This window comes from Eublepharis macularius, chromosome 4 (genome assembly GCF_028583425.1).
Source record: "Eublepharis macularius isolate TG4126 chromosome 4, MPM_Emac_v1.0, whole genome shotgun sequence".
Classification (NCBI taxonomy): domain Eukaryota; kingdom Metazoa; phylum Chordata; class Lepidosauria; order Squamata; family Eublepharidae; genus Eublepharis; species Eublepharis macularius.
The window spans coordinates 99,213,137-99,237,343 of record NC_072793.1 but is presented as its reverse complement, the minus strand read 5'-3'; the positions used below and the strand labels follow the sequence as shown (position 1 = coordinate 99,237,343).

Below are 24,207 nucleotides of genomic sequence, written 5' to 3'. Positions count from 1 at the left end.
GAGGGAACCTACTCCTGTCTGTCCACTAAAGACCCCACTCCCTCAAGTTTCAGGAAGATTGGACCCCATGGCCCAATTTTCTATGGGCCCCCAAATAAGATGATCCCAGCCACCTTCCAGTGTTTCCTATGGTGGGAAAATTTCCCAGCAGGCTCTCAGGCAAAACCCCCTGCCATTGTTGGCACAAGTACTGGGCAGTGAACATGTATAAAAGAAAGAAAATGGGAAGGATAACCAGAGTGAGTCAATAGTGAGTGTGTTGGATTTGGGTATGAGTTTAAATCCCACCTTAGTTGTCATCTAAGTGGCCTGAGGCACATCATTCTTAAGTCTCAGTTTTTAATTTGTAAAATGGGAATGATGATAGTTGACCTCCCAGGAAGAATAAGAATTGCAAAGCATTTCACAACCTTAAAATGCTATAGAGGTTACCAACACTAAAATAAACTTGCTGAATCAGATTGCTAAACTCATAAAGCACCCGAGGAACTGAAGAGCTTTTCCACAGCGTGTCTTAATGCATACAGCAAAATGTAATAATGACAACTTTAATGACAACTTTACTGGGAAATTATAGAAAGGCCAGATGGACAGAAAAGTATACATTTGGGCAATCTTAAAGCAGTAATATTTGGTGAGTAATCTCCAGCTGTGAACCTTGAATATTCTTTTTAAGAAACCACAGGCTGTTCTGGACAGAAAACCAGAAAAGAAGCTTTCTTTAAAAAAATGAAATACCACCTGTCTTCATCAGTCATAATGTGGGAGGTCAGAGCACATGAGGGCATTTTTTAAGGACAGCTGCCTCATAGCACATTCCAGTGATTGTGGTTTTTAAAAAACAGTAGCATGGTGCATGTTTTCTACTCTTCTAAAGCATTTTAAGGAGGTACTTCCTATTTGTGTTTTGAAAATACTTCAGGTTATGCAATATGAACTTGCATATTAATGTAAGAACATGTGCAATTGTCCTAGAAACATGCACAGAAACAAACAACTCTGATCCTCTCCCTTACCAAAGTATAGCCTTGGGGCTTTTCTACAAGCTTGACTTATTCCTGATTTTCTTAGCAAGATGATCCATAAGCACTAAAATCAGTTTGGGTATGGTTCTTCCACATGTCGGCCCTCCTTTTGCATTTTTGCAGTTGTGGAGATGGTTTATTTTCTTCCTCATGTGTCTTAAATAATCAGGATTTTCAAGTGAGAGTGCTGTTGTCATCGGTGGCATCATCAGTGACCAGGGCCAGTTCGAGGGGGGGCAGATGGGGTAGTCTGCTTCCAGCGCCGCCAAGGAGGGGGCGCCGGGCGCAGCTGCCAGCTGCTGGGAGCACGTGGGCAGCCTCCCAGCCCCCTGCACTGCCTTTCACCTGCACAAAGTGATCACACAATAATTAAACAAGATGAATGGTTCACCTTGTCCTGAACACGTTTCTGGTAGCATTTGCAATGTTGGGTGTGCTAAAAGATGAACATAAATAAGCTTGCTTCCAGCCTTTTCTAAATTAAACAGAAATTAGGTGAGGAACAGTAACTGTAGCCTGTTCTTTCAATCAATCAATACTTTATTGCTTCAGCACAGCCATAGCAAATAGCAAAAAAGTACAATATTATTAATATAAATTACTACATCATAAAATTTAAACCGAAATTGACAAAACTCCATCAAGAACTTTAAATCCATAACAGCATGTAGTATAATATAATATAGCCTGTTCTTGGGTTTGCACTTATGCACACCTCCCCTTATTAAAGCCAGAATCGTCAGTGCAAAGTTTAGTTCTCCCTACCATCCCATGTTAACATTCATTTTTGTAAGGCTTGTACTGGCACGTAGTTTTGTGGATCAGGCAGGGTGGGATTCATGTAGGATGTTCTGTCCGGCTGAATATAGAAGACTTATGTCCTGAACTTCTTCCTGATGCAAACTACTTGTAGGTAAAAGTCATCCCCCCCAAATGGATGCAGCTAGGTCAAATGCACAAGAAACATTTTTCAATGATCATGTTATCCATTACTGGTAAGGAACTGTCATCTCAAGAATGAAATGCCAATCATTTGCAGATGAGGTAAGACACAACTTCTTTATCATGGCTGTCTGAAAATATACCCTGATAAAAAGCCCCAGATAGCGAAACAAAGCGCCAAAGGCCTGTTCCAGTACTGAATTCTAGAACATGAGGGACTCATCCCGCAAGATAGGAGTAGCAGAAGGTTAGAGCTATTTATGACCTTTTGTAGCTTCTTCTCCCATATTTTCGGATATGCAGGAACCTTGGCCTGTATAGGAAGAAGACAAAACACTGCAATAAACCCCACTGAAGAAAGTACAAGAGCTGCAGTTCTTAAGGTAACTTTACCAAGTCATGGTAACAGACCAAAAATATTTGTCTTTAACTTCAGCACAGACTGCATCTTTGTTTCCCTATCACCACCAACATGGCTGCAGAGATATTTGCAACACATGGGAGACTGCATACACTTTCCTCCATCAGCTGCCATTTCCCAAGCACACACCCCTTCCAATGCATCCCCAGAGGCCCATTATTTAAATTGGTAATTGCTATTGTCTATAAAGCAATAATGTTTAATGATCTGTTGCTAAAATCTACTGATTACTCTGAACCTGCAGCTTCCATTAAGAAAGCTACTGGTTCTACTGGTTTAGAAAATCTCTTTCTGTTAAAGAGATGTAAAGGGGAAAGGTGTATAGCCCTCAAAGAACCTTTCAGTTGTGTAACACGGCAAACGGCAACTATAAGGGGCTGATAAAAAAAATGGCACCAGTTTGGGCAAAACCTTTGAAACTTCACATTTTCCAACCCAGATAATTTGCAAATTCATCTGGTTCTTCAAAACTACATTACTTGATAGTAGAACAAAGAATGTAAAAAACCTAACAGCCCCTTGTCCACAATTCTTACTTTCCACAAATGTCCTTGTGAGTGGAAGACACAAAGAGGGATAAGTCAGGACGACTGTGCAGCCAGTTCTTTATCATCTCTGGGTGCCTGGGGTCAACTTCCAGATACACACTCCTGAAAGCAGAGACAAAATGAGAAACAGCTTGATCTGAAATTTTTTAAAGTGGACCACTACATGTGATTAAAGTGACATAATAAAAATGGAGGCTTAGTAATTCACACAGAAATATTTACCACTAGTCTCATTATATCTTGCTTTTCAAGTTAAGAACATAAGAACATAAGAGAAGCCATGTTGGAGCAGGCCAATGGCCCATCCAGTTTAACACTCTGTGTCACACAGTGGCCAAAACCTAGGCGTCTTCAGGAGGTCTGCCAGTGGGGAAGGGACACTAGAATCTCTCCCACTGATTGCCCTCCCAAGCACCAAGAATACAGAGCATCACTTCCCTAGACAGAGAGTTCCACCTATACCTTGTGGCTAATAGCCACTGATGGACCTCTGCTCCATGTTTATCCAATCCCCTCTTCAGCTTTTAGTCCAAAGCATAAGAATACATCACTTTTTACCAGAACTAATTATTCTTTACTGTCAGACAAGGAATCTCAAAACATAAATTCCCAGTGCATGCTAATAGCCATCTTAATGACCTCAACCCCACCCCCCACTCTCAATTTTTTTAAATAAACAGTTTTATTGAAATCAAATACAGAAGATAAAGATTGTAGCTTGTCATTTACAGAAAATTCTAGATTAAAAAACTGTACAATAAAGTGTAATAAATTATAACGCTGTTGAGTGTCAAAAGGCAGTTGAGTACTATGCTACACAACAACATGCATAAAAACATTTAACATTAGTAAGAAACATAAAAGTAATTTACACGTATGTATGTAAATAAAACTGTTTTAAGCCTGGATAGGGTCTATTAATTTCAAGATATTCAAGGAAGGGAAGCCACTTTTCTAAAAAATTTGTGGTGCTTGGGAAGGACTCCATTTGAAGGATTTTATCATGTAATTTCTCTGAAATGAAGTGATCCCAGATTTTCATATACCAACTGTTGATTGAAGGGTTGGTGTTTGACTTCCAGACTCCGACAATTGTACTATTAGCGGCCACTAGCAGAGTTTCAATGAGATCTTTCCTTATTGCGGGTATACTAACTTGACAATTGTCCCAAAGATCTAAAAAAATGAGTTCTGGCAACAATGGAATATGAAAGTTTGTGATTTGGTGTATTTCATTAAGAACCTCTTTCCAGAATTTTTCTATGTATTTACATTTCCACCAACAGTGATCAAAACTACCTATTTCGCCACAATTTTTCCAGCAGTTTGGGGACTGTGCAGACGAGAACTGAGAAAGTTTTTTCAGGGTTAGATACCATCTATTTATTATCTTGTAAGTTTGTATCTTAGTGACAATTGTTTTGGAATTATATATATTGGAGGACCAAATTCGCTTCCAGATATCAGTATTAAGATCTATTTGGCAGTCTTGGGCCCATTGGGCTTGAATGTTCAATTCTTTAGATTTAAGAGTAGTTAAAACTACATTATACAATTTTGAAATCAGGCCTTTATTATTGAAAGAAGAGGGCTCTAATATGCGTTCAAATTCTGTAGTAGGAGTGAGTAATAGTTTCTTCAGATCAACGAGACCAGACAGTTGCAGGTACATACTCCAAGGTATTTTATTCTTTGAGATATCTTCAAGTTTAGATTTCTCAAACAGCCCTTTCTTGGAAGTCACATCTATAATTCTTGTCAAATTTAACTGGGTCTAAAATTCAGAGGACTTGCTTTGACCTGGTGGAAACCAGCGTTGGTGTATAAAAGGAATATAGCAAGAAATAGTTGGAACTAAATTTTTCCTGTTATAATCCCAAGCCTTTAGTAGTGAGTCTAAAAATATATTGCTATGGATAGCTTTGGGGCAATCTATGGGGTGTTTCCAGGTGATATCCCTTATAGAGTAGAGTCTAAGCAGAGGTTGGAATATGAGAACCCAACTTGGAGGATCTGAATGGTGCAAGAGTTGTATTATATTAACCAATCTTACTGCAATTTGGTATAAGTATAGGTCTGGGTAATTAAACCCACCATTGTATCTTTTCTGACATAATGTCTCAAATGCAGTTCTAGCTTTTTATTGTGCCAGAGGAATTTATTCAATGTTCCTTGCCAGATTTTTATTTGTTTCCGTGGGATAACAATTGGGATAGCTCTAAAAAGATAGAGCAGCTTAGGGAAGATAAAGGATTTTATTAAGTGTATTCTATCATACCAAGAGAGTTGTTGATCATTCCAATCTTTGGTAAGCATTTTGATCTGTTTCATTATTTTCATATGATTTACATTTATGAGGGAGTTACTGTTGGTTGGAATAGTTATCCCCAAGTAACTGATTTTTTTGTAAGCAATCTGGAATTTGTAGTTCTTGCTAATTTGTTTGCATATGTTTTTGGTCAAATTAATTGGGAGGATATGAGATTTTGACAAACTGACCCTTAGGCCTGCAATTGTACCGAATTCCGTTAATAGTAATTGTAGATGGTTCAGTGACATAAGTGGGTCAGTTAGATAAATTAACATGTCATTGGCAAACAAACTGACTTTAAATGTCTGAGTTCCCACTTGGATGCCTTTTATTAATTGGTGGTACCTAATTGCAATGGCCAGGGGTTCAATAGCGATTGCAAATAGAGCTGGGGATAAAGGGCAGCCTTGTCTGGTCCCTCTTTTTATAGGTATGGCAACTGATAAAGTACTGTTTATTTTAATGTTAGCAGAGGGTTGAGAGTATATCGAGTTGATTGTAGGAATTTATTGGTTCCAACTTTAATGGTATCCCATAAGATATCTGGAGTGACATTACTAGTTGAGTTATCAGTGATAGCAAGTTCTAGAGCTTTTTCAATTTCTTTAGAGGCAGAAGTTGAAGTAAGCAAATACTTGGGCAGACACCATTGCTTTGTTTTTTGTTCTGTTCCATCTAATCTTAGTACGACATTAACTGGCAAGTGATCTGAAGTCAAAAGCATTTCTATATCAGAGTTAGTAACTTTGTCCACTAGTGAATCTGATACAAAGATATAGCCTATTCTTGTGTAGACTTTAAAGCGTGTTGAGTAGTAAGTGTAATTTTTTTCATTGTGGTGACAATGCCTCCAAATATCTGTTAATTGGTTAGTTTTGATAATAGAGGCCAACTTTGTTGTCAGGTTTTTATCTTTTCTATTTCTTGAATTGAAGTTTGATTTGTCAAGCTTGTAGTTCATTAAATAATTAATATCTCCCCCTATAATTAAATCTCCCTCCTTAAATAGAGATTTTTTTTCAGACTTCTTTAATGAAACAGATTTGGTTGGAATTTGGGGTGTAGATGGAAACTATAGTAAATTTGCGACCCTCTATTGAACCAGTTAAGAAGATAAATCTGCCTTTGGGATCCACCAAAGTTTTCTTATGCTGAAAGGGAATACTTTTGGAAATTAATATTGAGACCCCCCTCTGGATTTTGATGAAACAGTGGCATGGTATTGAACTTGAATCCAAACAGCTTTGAGATCATTGTCATGTTGTGGACGGAAGTGGGTTTCTTGTAAAGTAATAATGCGTGAGTATGATTTGGCTAGTTGAGCCAAAATACGTTTACACTTGATTGGATTAACTAATCCGTGTACATTGTAGGAGGTGACTTTAATGGTAGAGCACGTTTATCTAAGGGACTACTACCAACTAACTTGAGGTTGACTTTACTGCACAGCTGTGAGGATTGAAAATCTTACCAACTGTACAACCAACAGAATATTTTAAAGAGCTTAAAATCAAAAATGATAAACTCTTAAACAATTGAATTACAGCTAAATGGGAAATGATGTGTTATGATCTGATTTGAGTAACTGAGACCAAAACAAGCTTCCGTTACTTGAATCAAGTATGTTTTGTGAGATATCAAACACAGATTATTATATTTTAGACAATATTGAAACGAATTGATATATGTGAATAACAAACAGTGATAAAAAAAATTATAAGCAGTTGCTACAATAGCGGAATCAACAATACTTCCCAATAACAGGGTTTTATAATCCAGGCTAGCAAGAGCAAATGAAGATACCAGACTGGTTAACAAAGTACTGCTAGAACAGTAATATTACAGTACTCTACTATTAAGATGTGAATCTAATACTATTGCTATTTGAAAAATTAACTTTAGAGCATCACTTAAACTAAATAAAATAGTATTTACAGATTAGTAAAATGATATAGTCACTTAAGATCCGTAAAGAGATTATGATGAATTGAACAATTAAATGTGAATTAATTAAAATATGAATTAATAGCAAGTAGTTTATTATAAGATGAACAAGATAATCAAACAGCTTATATCTGTTGAGTAAACTAATTTAAGCAGCTATCCCCAAATCTACTTCCCACCCCTTCCAGACCCCCCCTCCGATTCCCCCTTATCACTTGTTCTTAACAGTAATAAACTTAACTAATACAACTATAACACTTTCTATCCCCTACCCCCTCAAATGTAATCAGTATTTTTTTAGAAATAAATCCCTGAATTTTAGTAACGATGTTATTATATGTTAGATTAAATTATTAACTTACCCCTTAAATACCAATTTAAACTCCAACTTATCTCTTGCCTCTTGACGCTAAACAGTCCACTAGTTTTAATTAATTGATTGAAAATATATTTAAATGAATTTATAATCAAATGCTATAATATGCCAGTTAGTGACTTGAATAGGAACGATAGCAAAGGAGATAGTGGCAAGAGGGAAGTAAACAGTTAATATAAGTAGAAGTACCTAAGTGTCAGAACTGTGGCTAAATAATAGTTGTATCCAGACTACCTTCTGCAATCAGACAAGAGTCCGTTGTTTTCAAAAGATTTACTGAAAGAAGCAACCATTACAGTCCACTGGCCCAGATACAATATCTGGACTGGTACACGTGTATTGTTATGAATGAAAGGCAAAGAATACAGTACAAAGTATTAAGACTCAGTAGGCCCAGCCTCCCCCCATAGTTCTCAAAACAATCCCTTTGAAGCTGAGAAAGTGAAAGTTTCCCAGGACTGGAAAAGCTGTAGTCAAAACATTCCTCTTGAGAGAGATAGCTGCTAGGGAACATCTTGGCACCTGTGAAGAAAGCACTCAGAACACTAAAAGAATTAAAATGGAGTCTCTTTGGTTACAATACATAGGGAAGCATTCTGAACCTGACACCTAAGTAGTGCTGTGCTAAAACACACCGCAGAATTGACCTGTCAATTTCCTAGTACCTCTAAACTACGAAACTAGGAGCTACACTAAAAGAGACATGACCACCCCTTCCCAAAATCGCAACTTAAAAAGGATCTTTAAACTTTAACATTGAAAGAGCAAAACTAAGTAACTAAACTTATGTAGAGCGTCCAGGAATCTTGCTCTCTTTCACTGAAGATGGAGAAGCTGATTGTGATCATTTCCATTTTTGAGACGGTGTCTCAATGTCCACTGTTGACTCTACGTTCAGATCCTGAAGCAGTTTCAAACCTGACTCTTCGTCAGTTGCAGTGAACAATTTACCATGTTGTAAGACAGATAGCTTTGTGAGATTCATCCGTCTGTATTTGATGTTTTCTTTCCGGAGGGCTTCTGTGATAGCTTTCAAAGTTTTCCTTTTCTCCAGTATCTCGCTCGGAAGATCTGTGAGGACTAAAACAGGCTTGCCTTCATGCACAAAAGTCCGTTTTTTCCTTGCTACTTCAAGGATCATTTTTCTTGTTCGTTGGTCTGAGAGTTCAACTAAAATGTCTCTTGGAAAATCCTTTGCCGTTTGTTTTTTCGCCCCAAGTCTATATCCTTTTGTAATGTTCGGCTCAATGTCAGTTTCAGAGTCTATTTGGGACGCTATCCAGGAAGTAAGATAAGCAGATAAATCTACATTGTGTGTATATTCTTCTTCCACTCCCCTAAGCTTAATATTTCTCTGTCTCACGTTCAGCTCTAATTTTAAAACTCGGTCTTGTAAGGTGTTCCCAACCTTAAACGACTTCTCACTCACAACCATGAATCAGCCAGCAGAGTCACCAGCACAGGTACCAGGCCCTGCAACAAACCCAGATGCCAGCTCTGCCCCCATATCTACCCAGGGAATACAATTACAGGACCCAATGGCATCAACTACACTGTCTCTGGCTCTTACAGCTGCTCATCCTCCAATCTTTTTTTTTTTTTTAATTTTTTATTGAACATTTGTTGCAACATATCATTTACAATCAAAAACATCTTTCAAGTCAAGTCAAAAATCCAGTATACAATACATTATAAACCTTATTTTTTAAAGAATATCATTGATGCATCCTTATGACAACTCAGTTATGCAGACAGGTTAATAGAACGAAAGGTAACCATTATTTGTCACAACTTGTAATATTTTTGAGTTGGGTTGTAAATCGTGTTTTTCTATATATTCCAAAAAAGGAAGCCATTTGTCAATAAAACCGGTATTTTCTGTAAATTGTTCTGCATTTTGTATATCGTTACTTATTTTTTCTAAAATAAAATGGTTCCAAATTTTGGAAAACCAAGTCTCAATTGTTGGTGGTCTCTTTGATTTCCAAACTGTCGCGATAGCACTTTTGGCAGCAATAAAGAGTGAAGCAGCGAGTTCCTTTCTAATCTTGGGAATGTACAGATTTCCCCATAGGTCTAAAAAAATCAGTTTCGGATCAAAAGGAATTTCATAAGTAGCGATATCTTTAATTTTCATTAACACCTCCTCCCAAAATTGCCTTACTATTTTACATTCCCACCAGCAGTGAGCAAATGTTCCCTCCTCGCCGCAGTTTTTCCAACATTTAGGGGACGATCTAGTTGATATCAGTGCTAACTTTTTGGGGGTTAGGTACCATCTGTGTATCACTTTAAATGTTTGGAGTTTAGTTACAATGATTTTTGAATTAAATATGCCGGATGACCATATATGACCAAACCTCTGCGGACTTTTCAATGGAACAGTCCTTGCTCCAGCTGTTTTGGCAGCTAAGATGTTTATTCTCCACTGTGTTTAACAATATTTTGTACAATTTAGCTATCATCCCTTTTTTTTGATATGAAGGTGAGTTTAATATATGTTCAAAGTCTGTCAGAGGTTTTCATGATGTTTCTTAGTTTTATTATCTCTGTCATGTGTGAAAGTTGTAGGTAACTAAACCATTGTAATTTTTGTCCTAGTTTTTTCTCTATTTCTATCTTCTCTATTAGCCCTGACTGTGTGGCGATATCAATTAGCCTAGTAACTTTTGCTTGTCGCAGACTTAGGATGAGTGACTGATTCCACCCCGGCGAGAACCATTCTTGATTTATAAATGTCGAAAATCTAGACAGTTTTGGAATAATTTTGATTTTAAATTGGTCCCACGTCTTCAATATAGACGATATCATAAAACTATTTTTGGTACCTTGTGGTCTATTATTTGTTTTATTCCAAATTATGTCTGTGAGGTCCCAGTGTTGTAGATGGGATTGTGATATCTTAATCCAATCCGGCGAAACGGAGTTGGATGTTATTTGTAGGAGATTGACCAGTCTTGCTGCTGATTGATATAAAAATAAATCCGGGTAATTGAAACCTCCATTTGTTGCTTTCCTTCTCATGGTTTTAAAGGCAATTCTCGGGTGCTTGTTTTGCCATAAGAATTTATTAAGCAGTATTTGCCATTGTGCTATTAATGATCTGTTTATAGTGAGAGGAATCGCTCTGAACATATAGAGAAATTTTGGTAAAATAAAAGCCTTTATTAAATGAAATCTTTCGTACCACGTGAGTTTTAATTTATTCCAATTTGCAATGTCTGATTTAATTTGGTTCGTTAATTTGAGGTGATTTAATTTTACCAATTCATTCAAATTCGGAGAGATATTAACACCCAAATAGGTTAGGTGTGACGGGGACCACTGGAAACTATACAATTTATTTATTTGTTGGGTCATTTTGTTGTGGATGTTAATAGTGAGATAGTAGGATTTTGTTTGATTGATTATTAATCCTGATATTGCTCCAAAATTTACAAGTAGAGATGAGAGGTGGGACAACGAGATTAATGGTTCAGTCAAGTAGAGCAACATGTCATCTGCAAACAAACTGATTTTGTATTCTGTGGGGCCAACCTTTATTCCCTTTATATGATTATTTTCTCTCAAAGCAGCTGCGAAGGGTTCTAGGGCAAGCGCAAATAGTAAGGGTGATAAGGGGCAACCTTGTCTTGTGCCTCTTTTAATGTATATGTTTTCTGAGTACCTAGCGTTCATCTTGATGTTTGCTATTGGTTGATGATAAATCGCATTAATTATATTTAGAAATTTTTCTCCAAATTCCATGTGTGACAGTGTTTGTAAGAGATATGGTAGTTCTACCGAGTCGAAAGCTTTTTCGACGTCTAGTGATAGCAAAATAGCTTCCCTGTTATTATGATTACAGTGATCTATAAGGTTTAATGATTTATAAATATTATCTGTAATGTCTCTTTTGGGTATAAATCCAGATTGGTCTGTGTGTATGTAGTTGGATATAAATGTATTTAAACGATTCACTATGATGGAGGTGAAGATTTTATAATCGTGGTTGAGCAATGATATGGGTCGATAGGATGCAGCTTTCAGAGGGTCCTTCCCTTGCTTATGTATAACAATGATGTCAGCTCTTTCCCAAGTAGGTGGCATTTTGCCCTTGTCTAGAATTGAGTTGGCTAAATTAGTTAGGTGCGTTGCCAATAAATTTGTGTATTTTTTATAAAATTCTGCCGGATAGCCATCCGGTCCTGTAGCTTTGTTATTTTTAGCATTTTTTATTGCATTTGTTGTTTCCTGAACGGTAATAGGTTTGTCTAGAAGTTTTCGGTGTATGTCCTCTAATTTCTTTAGACTTTTTAGGGAATTTAGAAAGTGAGTTATTTTAGTTTGATCAGGGTTTTTTGAAGAGTATAATTGCGTGTAGTAGTCTTTGAAGACCTTAAGAATTGATTCTGATTTATTCTGTAGTACATTTTTACTGTTATAGATTCTCTTGATATGGTTTTGTGATCTTCTTTGTTTTACTTTGTATGCTAATAAGCGAAGAGTTTTTGGTGAATTGGACCAGTGTGTCTGCTTAACCGCTAGCAACTGTTATATATTGCGTGACTTTCCAAGGTTTCTAAGATTTTCCTTTGTGTTAAAAGTTCTTTATATGTTTTTTTGTTACCTGTTAGTTTATGTTTGATTTCTAAAGTCTTAATCTTGCTTATTAACTCTTGCTTTTGTTTCAGTTTTTCTCTATTTATTTTAGCTGTAAGGGCTATTATGTGACCTCTAGCTACTGTTTTAATTGTGTCCCAAAGTATGTGCGTTCCAATTTCTTCAGATAAGTTTTCTGTGATAGCTGTTTCTATTATTTTCCCAACTTCTTTGGTTGCGTATTGGTTGAATAATAAGTGTTTTGGTAGGCACCATTGTTTATTGTACTGAGATTTGTCGTCTAGGTTAATTATCATTGTTACCCATGCGTGGTCTGAGATCGTATTGCTTCCTATTTCAAATTCCTCTACTTTATCTATCATGGTATTGGAGCACAATATGTAGTCGATTCTTGTATATGTGTTATGTCTTTGTGAAAAATATGTGAAATCTTTTTCTCCTTCATGGTAATGCCTCCATGTGTCTATTAGGTGATATTTCTGTAGAATAGCTGCTAGTTTTGTTGTTTTATGAATGAGTTTTGTGTGTGGTTTGTTGAAGTTCGACTTGTCTAGGTGGTGTTTTATTATGTAGTTCAAGTCACCTCCTATTATCAAGTCTCCTTCCTGGAATGTAGTTAGTTTTTGTAATGTTTCCTCTATAAAGTCTAATTGATTTATGTTTGGAGCGTACAACGAGGCTAGCGTGATTTTATGTTCCCCTATTGTCCCTTTAATAAAGATGTATCTGCCTTTTTTGTCTTTAAGAGTTTTAGTATGATGAAATTGTATATGCTTTGTAATTAGAATGGCTACACCCCTGGATTTGGAGTTGCCAGCCGCGTGATATTGTGTTTGTATCCATCTAGCTTTTAATGAGTCGATATTGTTGTGCCGCAAATGGGTCTCCTGTAAAAAAATAATTTGTGCCTTAGTATGGGCTAAATTCGAGATTACTTTCCTTCTTTTTATTGGGTTCCCCAAACCTCTAACATTAAAAGTTAAAGCCTTGATTTTAGAACACATTTTTGAATTGGGGTATTAAAAAAATACTTGTGTCTTATTCTTTGTTTATTTTTATTATTATTATTATTATCGTTATTTTATTATTACTTTTTTTACTAGTATTGATGTATCACTCTAAAGGTTTCGACTTGGCTTTTTAATTTTATAATCCCTATTGTAATTTGAGTTTTCCCAATTATATGCAGTTGTTCTTTATAATACCGTTTTTTTTGAACAATCCTTCTTCAATAATAGATGCAATATCTAGGTCTTTTGTACTGTTTTTTTTTTTTAAGCAGTATAAAGACTAACAATAATGACCTTAAAGGAACAATCAATAGTTTAAAGTTGTATCACAACTTATAGTTTCTTAATAAATCGTTGTATTATAGTTATTAACAAGGTGTTACTGATGTCACAATGTTTTCCTTAATATGCTATTTCATAAATATTATGTCTAAACCACCCACTTCAAATTAATTTATAGCTATTATACATTACAAACTTTCCTTTCTTCTTGTACTATGAACCGTTCTGATCTTTAGAGTCTAGTCCAGTTGCACCAATTATACCCCTCCCACTCCTAATCCCGAATCGGTTCCTTGCTGTATATACACCTTGAGCAATTATTCTTTCCCCCTTTATGGTCTTTCCTATTATTATCTCTTTTTTTCTTTTTTCCTTCCCTCCTTCTTTCGACTTTCTTTCTTTGTTGCTATCTACAATCTGCTTTGAGTTTAACCTTTTCCCCTCCCCCTCCCTACAGCCACCCTAACCCCCCTTCCCCCCTTTTTATTTTACTCTCCTCCCTCCCCTTTTATGATAGTGAGTTTTAACAACAACCTATAAAATGTAAACTTTAAAGACTTTTTTTTGTATAGATGTATATATCTATATGCTTATATGATTTTTCTTTATTCTTTTCCTTTTATTAATTTTTTTAAAGTTTTTTATTATTATTATTATTCCTTATTCTTATTGTTGAGATTACTAACTATATAAATCTATTTGGCTACTATATGCCGTTGATTAACTTTCCCCAAATCCTCCCCCTTCCCCTTTTCCTCCCTCCCACCCTTCCTAAGACCACTTGTACTATAATGAATTGAGTAATACCACTTAGTGGATTATAAGGTCAATATTCTATTTTGTTTTCCCCTTAAGATTTATTCAATTTTAACTCTCTCAAACTGGTGAGTTAGCTACACTCACCGGTTGTGGAAGTCAACCTCCCTCCTTGTCCACTTATGAGAGCTAAGTAAAGTTATGTGAGCTAAGTTAAGAGCCCCCCTCCCTCCCCCACAAACCTCTAAATTTCTACCTCTATTTACAAATACACTACTTTTCCTTCAATCAGGCTGTTATACTAACGATCATTTACCAGCACGTTGAGAGACAGCGATAGAAATAGAAAAAAAAAACCTTAAGCGTCTCTGATTGGGATCTTGCTCCCTTTCTGAGGAGATAGTAGATCAGAGGATTTTCTCTTCTGGTTCTGCTTGGTCGTCTCCATTGGGGTTTCCAGTCCAACTGCATTCAGTGGATCTAGTCCCGTGTCAACATTCGTTGCCATATACCTTTTGCCTTGGTGCAAGACCATAAGTTTGCATTGATCCAGCCATTTATATCTTCTGTTCGCTCTTTGCAGAGTCTCAGAAATTGGTTTGAGTTCTCTTCTTTTGGCAAGCACTTCCTTTGGCAGATCAGCGAAAATATATATCATTTTGCTTTCATATTTGAATGATCCCCTTACTCTGGCTTCTTCCATTATCTTCCTTCTTGTCCTTTGATCTGGTATTTCGATGATTATATCTCTCGGACGATCTTTATTTTTACTTTGGTGATAGGGTCCCACTCGGTAGGCTTTTGTGATGTAGGGGTAGACTCCTTCCTCAAGCTGTAGTTGTTTAGCTATCCAGTTGGCAATGAATCTTGTGAGATCTGTGTTATACGTATGCATTTCTTCCATCCCCTGTATCTTAATCTGATTTTGTCTGGTATTAAGTTCAAGTTTCATTAGTCTGTCCTGTTGTTCTGTAATTACTTTCTGCATGTCGGTGACGTCCTGTTGAGCCTGCACACTCACTTCCATAGCTTTTTCAGCTGTACAATTAACTGATTGTAAATCTCGTTTTATCTCTGTAAGTTGAGCTGTGATCGGGCTAATAAGTTTGGCCATTTGGTCTATAATATCATGTTTTAATTGCGCTAGTTGGGGATCCAAATAGTTTTCTGGGTGGATTACCTCAATAGCGCTTTCTTTTGTGACGAGTTCCGCCATTTTTTTTCCCTCCGTTCTGCCACGTTCCTTCCCCGTCGTTTCTCCTGAGGCCGCAAAGAAAGTTTGTAGGTTTTTCACCGCCGTCGGATTGTTCTTCTTTTTCTTGTTAGAGTTTGTGAGCATTATTTTTCTTGATTTATTTCCCCTCGTAGTGTTATTTAGTGAGGTTTTAGAGTCGGGAGGGTCGGAGCACTCCTAACATGCGTCCATTCCTCTCCGCCGCCCTCATCCTCCAATCTGATATATGCCCTCATGTGCCAACAATGTCCTTCTGCTCTGTACATTGGACAAACCAGCCAACCTCTACGCAAAAGAATAAATGGACACAAATCTGACATTAGAAATGGAAACGTCCAGAAACCAGTGGGAGAACACTTCAACCTACCAGGACATTCCATCAAAGACTTAAAGGTCACTGTAGTTCAACAGAAACCTTTCAAAAACAAAATCCAACGGGAGGCTGCTGAACTGGAATTCATATGCAAATTTGACTCTGTCAAGCTGGGACTGAATAGGGACTATGAATGGTTATCACATTACCACAGGTAACAGATTTCCTTTACAGAGGTGGGGTCTGGGGGAGCTCAGTGGTACCTGGCGTGGGCTTTCGGGAACCACAGATCTCTTTGTCAGATGCATCTGGCAGGGAGAGCTGTGGTTATCGAAGGCCCATACTGCATTGGAATTGGATGGTCTAGCTGTTTGGCTTCTACAAACTAACAGGGCAAACTCCTTTGAAGCCAACTGATACACACACCAAAAGGAGATGTTTACATATACTAGCAAAGGAATGTTTTGACTGCTCCCTCCCCCTCCCCCCCAATTGCCTCTTCCCTCTGCTCTTCTGTGTTTGACCAGTCTCTGTATCAGGCATCTGACGAAGAGAACTTGATTCTCGAAAGCTTATGCTAAAATAAAATTGGTTAGTCTTAAAGGTGCTACTGGACTCTTTTTGAGCGATTGAAGTATTTTTACCTCATTACTGGCTGCTATGCTCATTTCAACTGCTGTTTCCGACTTCAGGCTTACCTTTTGAAGTTAGACCCGCGTTTCAGTGAGTTGATCAATAAGCAGTTTAATTGTTGAGGCAAATTGTAGCTGAATGTTATGTTCTAAGATTAGTAACTTCGTATCAAGAATTTCTGCCGTTACCAGTTGAATCACTTCAGAACTGTGCTGTGCGCTCACTATTTTAAAACCTGAGGCGGCCGAGCACTCTCGCGATCCACTTTTAGTTTGGGGAGGAAATAAATCCAGAATGTTTTTAAATGCTTTTACCGGAGTTTTCTTTTTGTCTAGATCATTCTTCCCCATAATAAGAGGTTAAAGTGTGATTTTTAAACTGGTTGCTGAGGCGATTTTGGGTTGGGGTGGACGGAACTCTCTCAGCTGGTGTCCATCTACAGTGGCTCCGATGCCCTGCCCCCCTCTCTCAATTTGACCAATGTTATGGCAGTTTTTCAAGCTACAAAATAAACTGACAATGAAAGAGCCAAATCCCAGCAATAATGATTCTAAGAATTTCACCCCCCCCCCAATTTTCCCTTTAAATCAACCAGATACTCAGTCACGTGGGTTTGGATCCTATATGTAACTTTGGAAAAAATGTTTTTCCTCTCAATGCCTCCTCTACTTCTAAGCAAAAAATCCAAAGCAAAGCCACCAGGGCACCTGGCTCACCAGGGCCCGAGCCGAGGTGGGCAGCTGCAGCAAAGGGGTGGAGAGGTGAGCGGGGAAGTGGTCCAATTCCAGGTCAGGGGGGTCACTGGGGACCGGCTTGAGGCCTCCTTCCGACTTCAGCACTTGAGGCGGCTGCTGGCACGGCCTCCATGGACACACCAGCCCTGGTCAAGAGCTCATGTGGCGGTTCTCACACCACCAAGGATCCTGTCAATATCCATTGTAAGATCTATCTGAAACTATCCATAACAAAAGCAGAAGGAAGTGCTTTGGATGCCAGAACTACTCTCCACTTGGCATTATTACTGTTTTGGGAAAAAATAACAATTCTTTGCTCATTTCTTCAATAACAAGGAATTTGCCATTCCTTTTCAAAGGTCCAGTATATTTACAAATGCAGCAAATGTCCATTTTCCAGTCAGTATGTTCCTATGAACCAGGATAATCCAAAACATATTAATGGACCAGACTTCCAGCAGGGTTTGTACAGAAGGGACTTTTCAGAATATCTGTCTCTACACTAAAGAACTTTTAATTAACTTTACACCCATAGTGAATTGTTTATTTTGGTATTTCTACTTACATGTTGCATGTGTATTTGGCACATATTTTTAATGTTTCTCTCTCTAGTAACCAATTATATTATAGATTATCATTGTAATATTGTATCAATGCAACATTAACATTTTTGCTATTCCCATTATCAATATTGTCTTTGTTCCTTGTTATTAATGTTCCCTATTATTTTAGGAGTGGAATTCTTATGCCTCCAGTTTCTTTATCATTATTGCACCTTACTCTTCCCTCTTTTGGGGGGCAGTGTTGAGTAAACTAACTTTTCTCTACCTTTTTTTAGCACTGCTGTTGGTACATGATGGTTTACCTATCAGGTCTCCAATGGAAGCTGTTGCACAGCTACTAAGAGAACACTCTGCTAACTACCACGTTTCAGTTCCTTTCTAATCTTACACACAGTCAGTGCCATTCTAAGCAGATCCAGAGGAGTTAGCCATGTTAGTCTGTAGTAGCAAAATAGTAAAGAGTCCAGTAGCACCTTTAAGACTAACCAAGGCAATTTAAACTGAAGCCTGGTAAAGAGATGCCATAGTAGGATAGTCCTGTCCACAATGCAGTCATGGGGGTGCACAAGGGATTCATTGTCATCCCTAAACCAGGGGCTTGTAGTCTGGGGTAAAGAAACCCACCACTGAAATCAGCATTCACAGCCATCTGACGAAGAGAACTGTGGTTCTTGTTCTAAGCAGAGGGTTACCTTTCCAAATCTATTAAAGTCAATGGACTTAGAAGAATGTAGCTCTGCTTAAGATGGCACTGTTAATATGAATCAAGACTCTCTCCGCCTCCAAAATATAAGGAGTTTAATTCACAACTAATATGTGTGCGTTATCTGTTTTCAAGTCACCTCCGACCTATGGCAACCCTATGAATTAAAGACCTCCAAAACATTCTATCATTAACAGACTAGCTCAATAACAGATCTTGCAAACTGGAGGATGTGGTTTCTTTTACTGAGTCACGCCATCTCGTTTTAGGTCTTCCTCTTTTCCTACCACCTTCCACTTTTCTTAGCATTATTGACTTTTCCAGAGAATCTTGTCTTCTCATAATATGATCAAAGTACAATAGCCACAGTTTGTCATTTTAGCTTCTAGGGGGAATTCAGACTTGATTTGATCTAGAACCCACTTATTGGTCTCCATGGTATCTGCAGAATTCTCCACCAGCAACACATTTCAGATGAATCAATTTTCTTACTGTTCGCTTTCCACACTGTCCAACTTTCACATCCATACATAGTAATATGGAATACTATAGGTTGGATTATCTTGATCTTGGTCCCCAGAGTATCTTTAAGCATCTTTTCTGATTACTTGGTTGCAGTACATATAAGAATAATTAATAATCTTGATGTTTTGTGACTTATTTTGTAGTATTTGTCTCAAGTCTGATAAAATTTTTAAGAATGTTGTAGTTTTGCAATGAAAAAGTGGGTTGTTATTTGTTCATGATATTGGCCTTGTATTTAACAAGCAACTGTCTTTTGTTTGAATGGGGATTCAGCCACATCTCTACTTGTAATTATCTAGTTAATGAAGCATACATTTAAAGAGATTTCTAAAACTTGTTTATCACACCTACTATGGTTTCCCTCCACCCAACCTTTTCTTTGGGGCGATCACCACTATCAGAGCTAGTTTTTCTAGCTGATGGGGAATCCCTAACACCAGCAAACCACACAGAGCTACAGAGGGACACAGTATAATTTTTAGAGGAGTTTTTCTGTCGCAAGATGTTCAGGACTCTAGTCGTATGGTCATGCCTCCTTCCTGATCTTTTTTGTTCCCAAAGGAATTGCATCAGAGCTTTGCAACACATAATTTTAGGGTCTCTGCAGAAGCCAACTGAGGGATCTCACCCATTTTGAGAAGACAATTATGCAGGAAAAGAATCATATGCTATGTCAAATTTACAAACTCTTACTTCAATATGATACAGAAACTCAACAAGTTAAAATTGTATGATAAAATGGATGCAGAATTTTGGAGAAAGTATAACATTTCAACAATGGGAAAATCTATGGACTAAAGGTATAAAATTTACTGCATGCCAATCACTTAGGGAAAATTGGTATGTTTTTCAGATGGTATATTACACCAAAAGACATTGAAAAAATGGACAAGAAATATGTAGGATCGTGCTGGAAATGTAAAGAAGCAGATGGTTCCTTTTTTATATTTGTTGGACATGTAAAAAAAGTAAAAAATTCTGGAAAGTTATACATGCTAAGATTCAGAAGATCTTAAGAGTAAATTTTGCTATGAAACCCCAGATCATGCTGTTGGGAATGACACCAGATAATATTGATAGAACATTACATGAAGTATTTCAGTATTTGTTGACAGCAGCAAGAGTAGTAATGGCAAGCAAATGGAAAGAAAAAGAATGCCCACTAGAGAAATTTGGAAGGATAAAATGTCAGAATATGCAGCGATGGCAAAATGGATGAACTATATTAATAGAAGATCTATCGACAAATTTGAAGAGAAATGGGGAAGATATTTTGTTTACAGAGAATAAAATTTTTATGATGTCTTAACTGGATTCTCTGATGTATTTTATAAATTGATTTTAAGGTGGTCAATTATATAAAGATAATTAGTCATTTAGGTAAATAATTAGTAAAACAGATTGTACAATTTCAAAATATTGGTATAAAGGTAACATGTTTATTGAAAAGTAAAGTATCATCACAAGGTAAAGAGATGCAGAAGGGATATGAGAATTCCCTTTTGTACAAGATAAGGAATAGAAATAGGATAATATTTCTTATAGTAACCCATATTTATATTAAAGGTTATGGTAATTAGTTGCATTAAGAAATAAGTAGTGATTCTGCCAACATTTGTTATTGTTAAAAAGGAAAAGATAGTATGGAATAACAATGAAATAACAAGGTCTTTTAAAAATTATAATTATTAATATTAAATGATAAGCAGGAATAGGCTCAAATTATGCTTGTGTAGTATAGCTGGAAAATACATACCAGTTAACCTTAATAATTAATTAATAATTATATTAATTTATATTTTAATATTGGTAAAGCTTTTGGTTTTTGAACTCTGTATTTTTGTAATCTTTGTAGCACATAGTTATATATTTGTCTTATTTTTCTTTCCCTTTTTACCCTTTTCTTCTGTACCCCCTTCTGTTAAACTAAAAATATAAAAAAAATAATTTTAGGGTCTCTTTATTACTACAACACATAAGTGTTGGGTCTTTTTCAAAAGATAACACCTCTTCAACCTCCAAGAACTTATTTTAATTAAACTTTTAAGTGCTCTTTTCACAATTCTTTCTTTCTCTCTACCAGTTTTTAAAAATTCTCTCATTCTTAAATTTCAGAGAGACAGTGTCATCCTAAGCAGAGTTACCTAATGACCTTCAGACATACCAAGCAACAGCAGTCACAGATGTTTCAGGACCTGGGCATATATTACCTTAGGCTGGAGGAAGCTCCTCAAGCCTAAAAGAGCCTTCCTCCAACTTGTATCTCTTCCATTGGAGGAAAAGCCACTTAAGTTGAAGGCTTCATACTAGGTGTTGTGAGCCAGCCCACGCCCCCCACCTCACCACCAGTTGTCGAGTCCTCCTTGGAGGACGAGGAAGTCGAAGAGCTGGCTATGGAGCCGCTGTCAGATGGGCCATGACCAGAACAGCAGGAATCCACAGGAGAAACCTGCAAGACCATGGACTCAGGTGGGGCTGAGGAGAAATTGCCTACAGAGAAGCCTGCACTGACAGCATCCCCCAAGCCAGCAACGCGACGGAGGTTGGGAAAGGGCGGTAGTTTGGGAGCGACAGAGGAGCATATGCCTGCATGCACAGTGTCAGACTTTGGTCAGGGCCAAGGACAAGGCGCTCTCAGAAGAAGAGGGAACACATGTGCAGTAGCCTATTACCTGAGGGCAAGGTTAAAAGGAGGACACTAAGCAGGGCTTGGTGTGGAAGCAACTTTGTTTGCCACTCCCTGCGACACGCATCTCTGTGCCTGTAAGTTCATGACCCTGCCTTGTACTTTGTTCCCCCTTGGACTGTACACTCAGAGCCAAGCTACAAGTGACGCCTTACACAGGTTGGACACTTGTCAGCTTCCCTCAAGTTTTGATGGGAAATGTAGGCATCCTGGTTTTACAGCTTGGCTCTCCATTACAGTTGCAAGACCAGGATGCCTACATTTCCCATAAAAAATTGAGGGAAGCTGACAAGTGTCCAACCTGTGTCAGGCGTCACTTGTAGCTTGGCTCTCAGATACTGACCTTGGCTTAGCCTTTGGATCCTCACCTGCTTGCCTCTCTGTTGGACTGATTGCCTGTGCTTTGACCGTGCCTATCGATTCCTCTCAGACTGCCTTGCATATGTATGACCTCGGCCTGCCTGACCAACTAGTGCGCCACCTTGCCCCTCCAGTGCCCAGGAAGGATGCCCTAGCCCTGAGCGCAACAGTAGGGGTGTGCAATTCGGGTTCAGTATTTGGTAAAAAATACCAAATTTTACCTGAGTCGGTAAAATTCAGTATTACCAAACTTAAAAGGGTTTAACAAATTAAATTTACTGAATTTAAGTTTGCTGAATTTGATAAACTTTGGAAATTGAGGCCGGGCTGTAACTTTGCCAAAGTACTGCAAAGTACTGCAAAGAAACAGTGCTTCCCATTTTTTTAACCGGATGGGAAAGGGAGAGTGAAGCAGAGGCAGAAAGGAGGGGAAATGGGGAAGGGAGGGGGAGTGAGTGGTCAATACATGCAGGAGCTCTCCTTCGATTGCCAATGGGATTCTTAAAAAGGAGAGAGCCTTTTTTAAACTGCCATGCATAAGTCAGCCTCCATTCTGCTGACATTGCCTGTGTCGTGGGTCACTTAGGCACAGCCAGACTCAACAAAGCAGGCAGCTCGAGGGAAGAGGACGAAACAACTACAGCACGGTTCTATCCACCTTTGGCTATGAGCAACCCATTGCCCATCAGCAATAGCCTGACTGTCTCAGCCCATGACACACCAACTAGCTCCCCACAACCCACCTTGCCTCCCCGTCACTGGAGCCATAGGAGCACAGATAGAAGAAGCTCTGGTGCAAACTACTAGAGAGATGGCAAAGTGTGCAATTAGCAATTCAAAGGTACCAGGAGCTGATCAAGGGTGTGGGGAGTGCAAGCAACGGGCATATGCAATTTGGTAGCGAAACAAACGATAAAAGACTGAGGGGGGGGGGAGCTGTCAGTTCTATGGATGACAGGCTATGGCAGATAGATCACTGTACCCTCATAGCAAGCACTCCATGGTCTTGGTTGAAAAGGCTTTATTCAGGAATCAAATCATGTTCATAGATATGTCCACAGGTTGAACAGAAATTTATAGGAATGGTAAAATATGTAAAAAGCATTGTTCATACAGGCTCCAAGCACTCTCCCCCCTCCCAATAGGAAAATATAACTATTGGCATGAAGTGGTCCTGAGAACTCCCTAAATAAGTTTATATGCTTTGTCTAGACATAAGAGAGGCAATAGATTAAGAATGAAACACGGTTATTCTTCTTCCTCCTGAGAACCAGCAGGGTTACAAGGTCAGAGACACAGAGCTTCAAAGCATAAGAGATAAGACACTCTGGATACAGCAGGCCTGAGAATACAAGGCAAGTTATGGCATCAGCAATATGACATCAAGACACAGCACAGAACAATGGTTCATAGCAACACATCAGCTGAAATTAATGGCATGGAGGGGTGCAGACATGACAGGAGCAACGGGTTGTGGAAGCAATAAGTTGAATCATGCTTGACCCTGCCACCAGTGAAAAACAGGGTTCTACATACCTGTAACTATTGTTACAGTCGACTGCATAGAAGCCACAGATCCTGCTCTAGAACGCTGATCTGGAGTGGCCACAGGCTTGTCAGCTCTCTTAGAAGAATCAGCTGAGTGCCTCTTGAAGCCTGATTTTTGACCCATTACAGGGTTGGCTCTGGCAAAGACCTTATTCCACAACGCAGCTTTAAGGCACTGAGACCTCTCATTTCTGGCCTTGGTGGTAAATTGTTGGCAAAAGGAGCACGTACTCACTTTATGCCCTTCTCCCAAGCACAGGAGACACAGGTCATGTTGATCTGACCTGGTCATCTTAGTACCGCACTGGGTACATTGCTTAAACAGCGATTTCTCCGACATCACGGAGAACTCACTACTACAACCGCCCTCGACTCATTCAGCTTGAGGAAAAAACATGTGGTTCAAATTTTCCAAAACAGAATCAGAATCTGTAAACAAGTCCAAATCCAGTCCAAAGATCAATTTATCAAAAAAAATCTGTAGAGTATTGATGAAGAAAAAAGAAGTACGAGTGAGCTCAAAGCAAAGTTCCTCTCTTTGCAGTGGCTAAGAAAGAACTGAGGGGGGTGGGTTGCTCCTCCTAGGTCACGTGACCCATTTTAGGTGGGAAAAATGGTTAATCTCTACATGACTGGGGAGAAGTGGCCCCTAACAGAGCTCTGAAGAAGCTAATAAGTTTCTCCATTGGCA

The 24,207-nt window shown here is 38.2% G+C and overlaps 1 protein-coding gene across 1 annotated transcript in view; it reads right to left on the bottom strand.

Annotated features, from left to right (window-relative positions):
* Positions 1-1,583: 1,583 nt before the first annotated feature.
* The window catches only part of HEMK1 (HemK methyltransferase family member 1), a 67,856-nt gene continuing 45,232 nt past the window's right edge, over positions 1,584-24,207 (bottom strand). Inside the window, exons 10-11 of the mRNA XM_054978643.1 lie at positions 2,925-3,038; positions 1,584-2,280 (exon numbers count right to left, since the gene is read on the bottom strand). Of these exons, the coding sequence (XP_054834618.1) occupies positions 2,226-2,280; positions 2,925-3,038 (169 nt within the window). The 3' untranslated portion in view covers positions 1,584-2,225. The remainder of the gene's footprint in view (positions 2,281-2,924; positions 3,039-24,207) is intronic.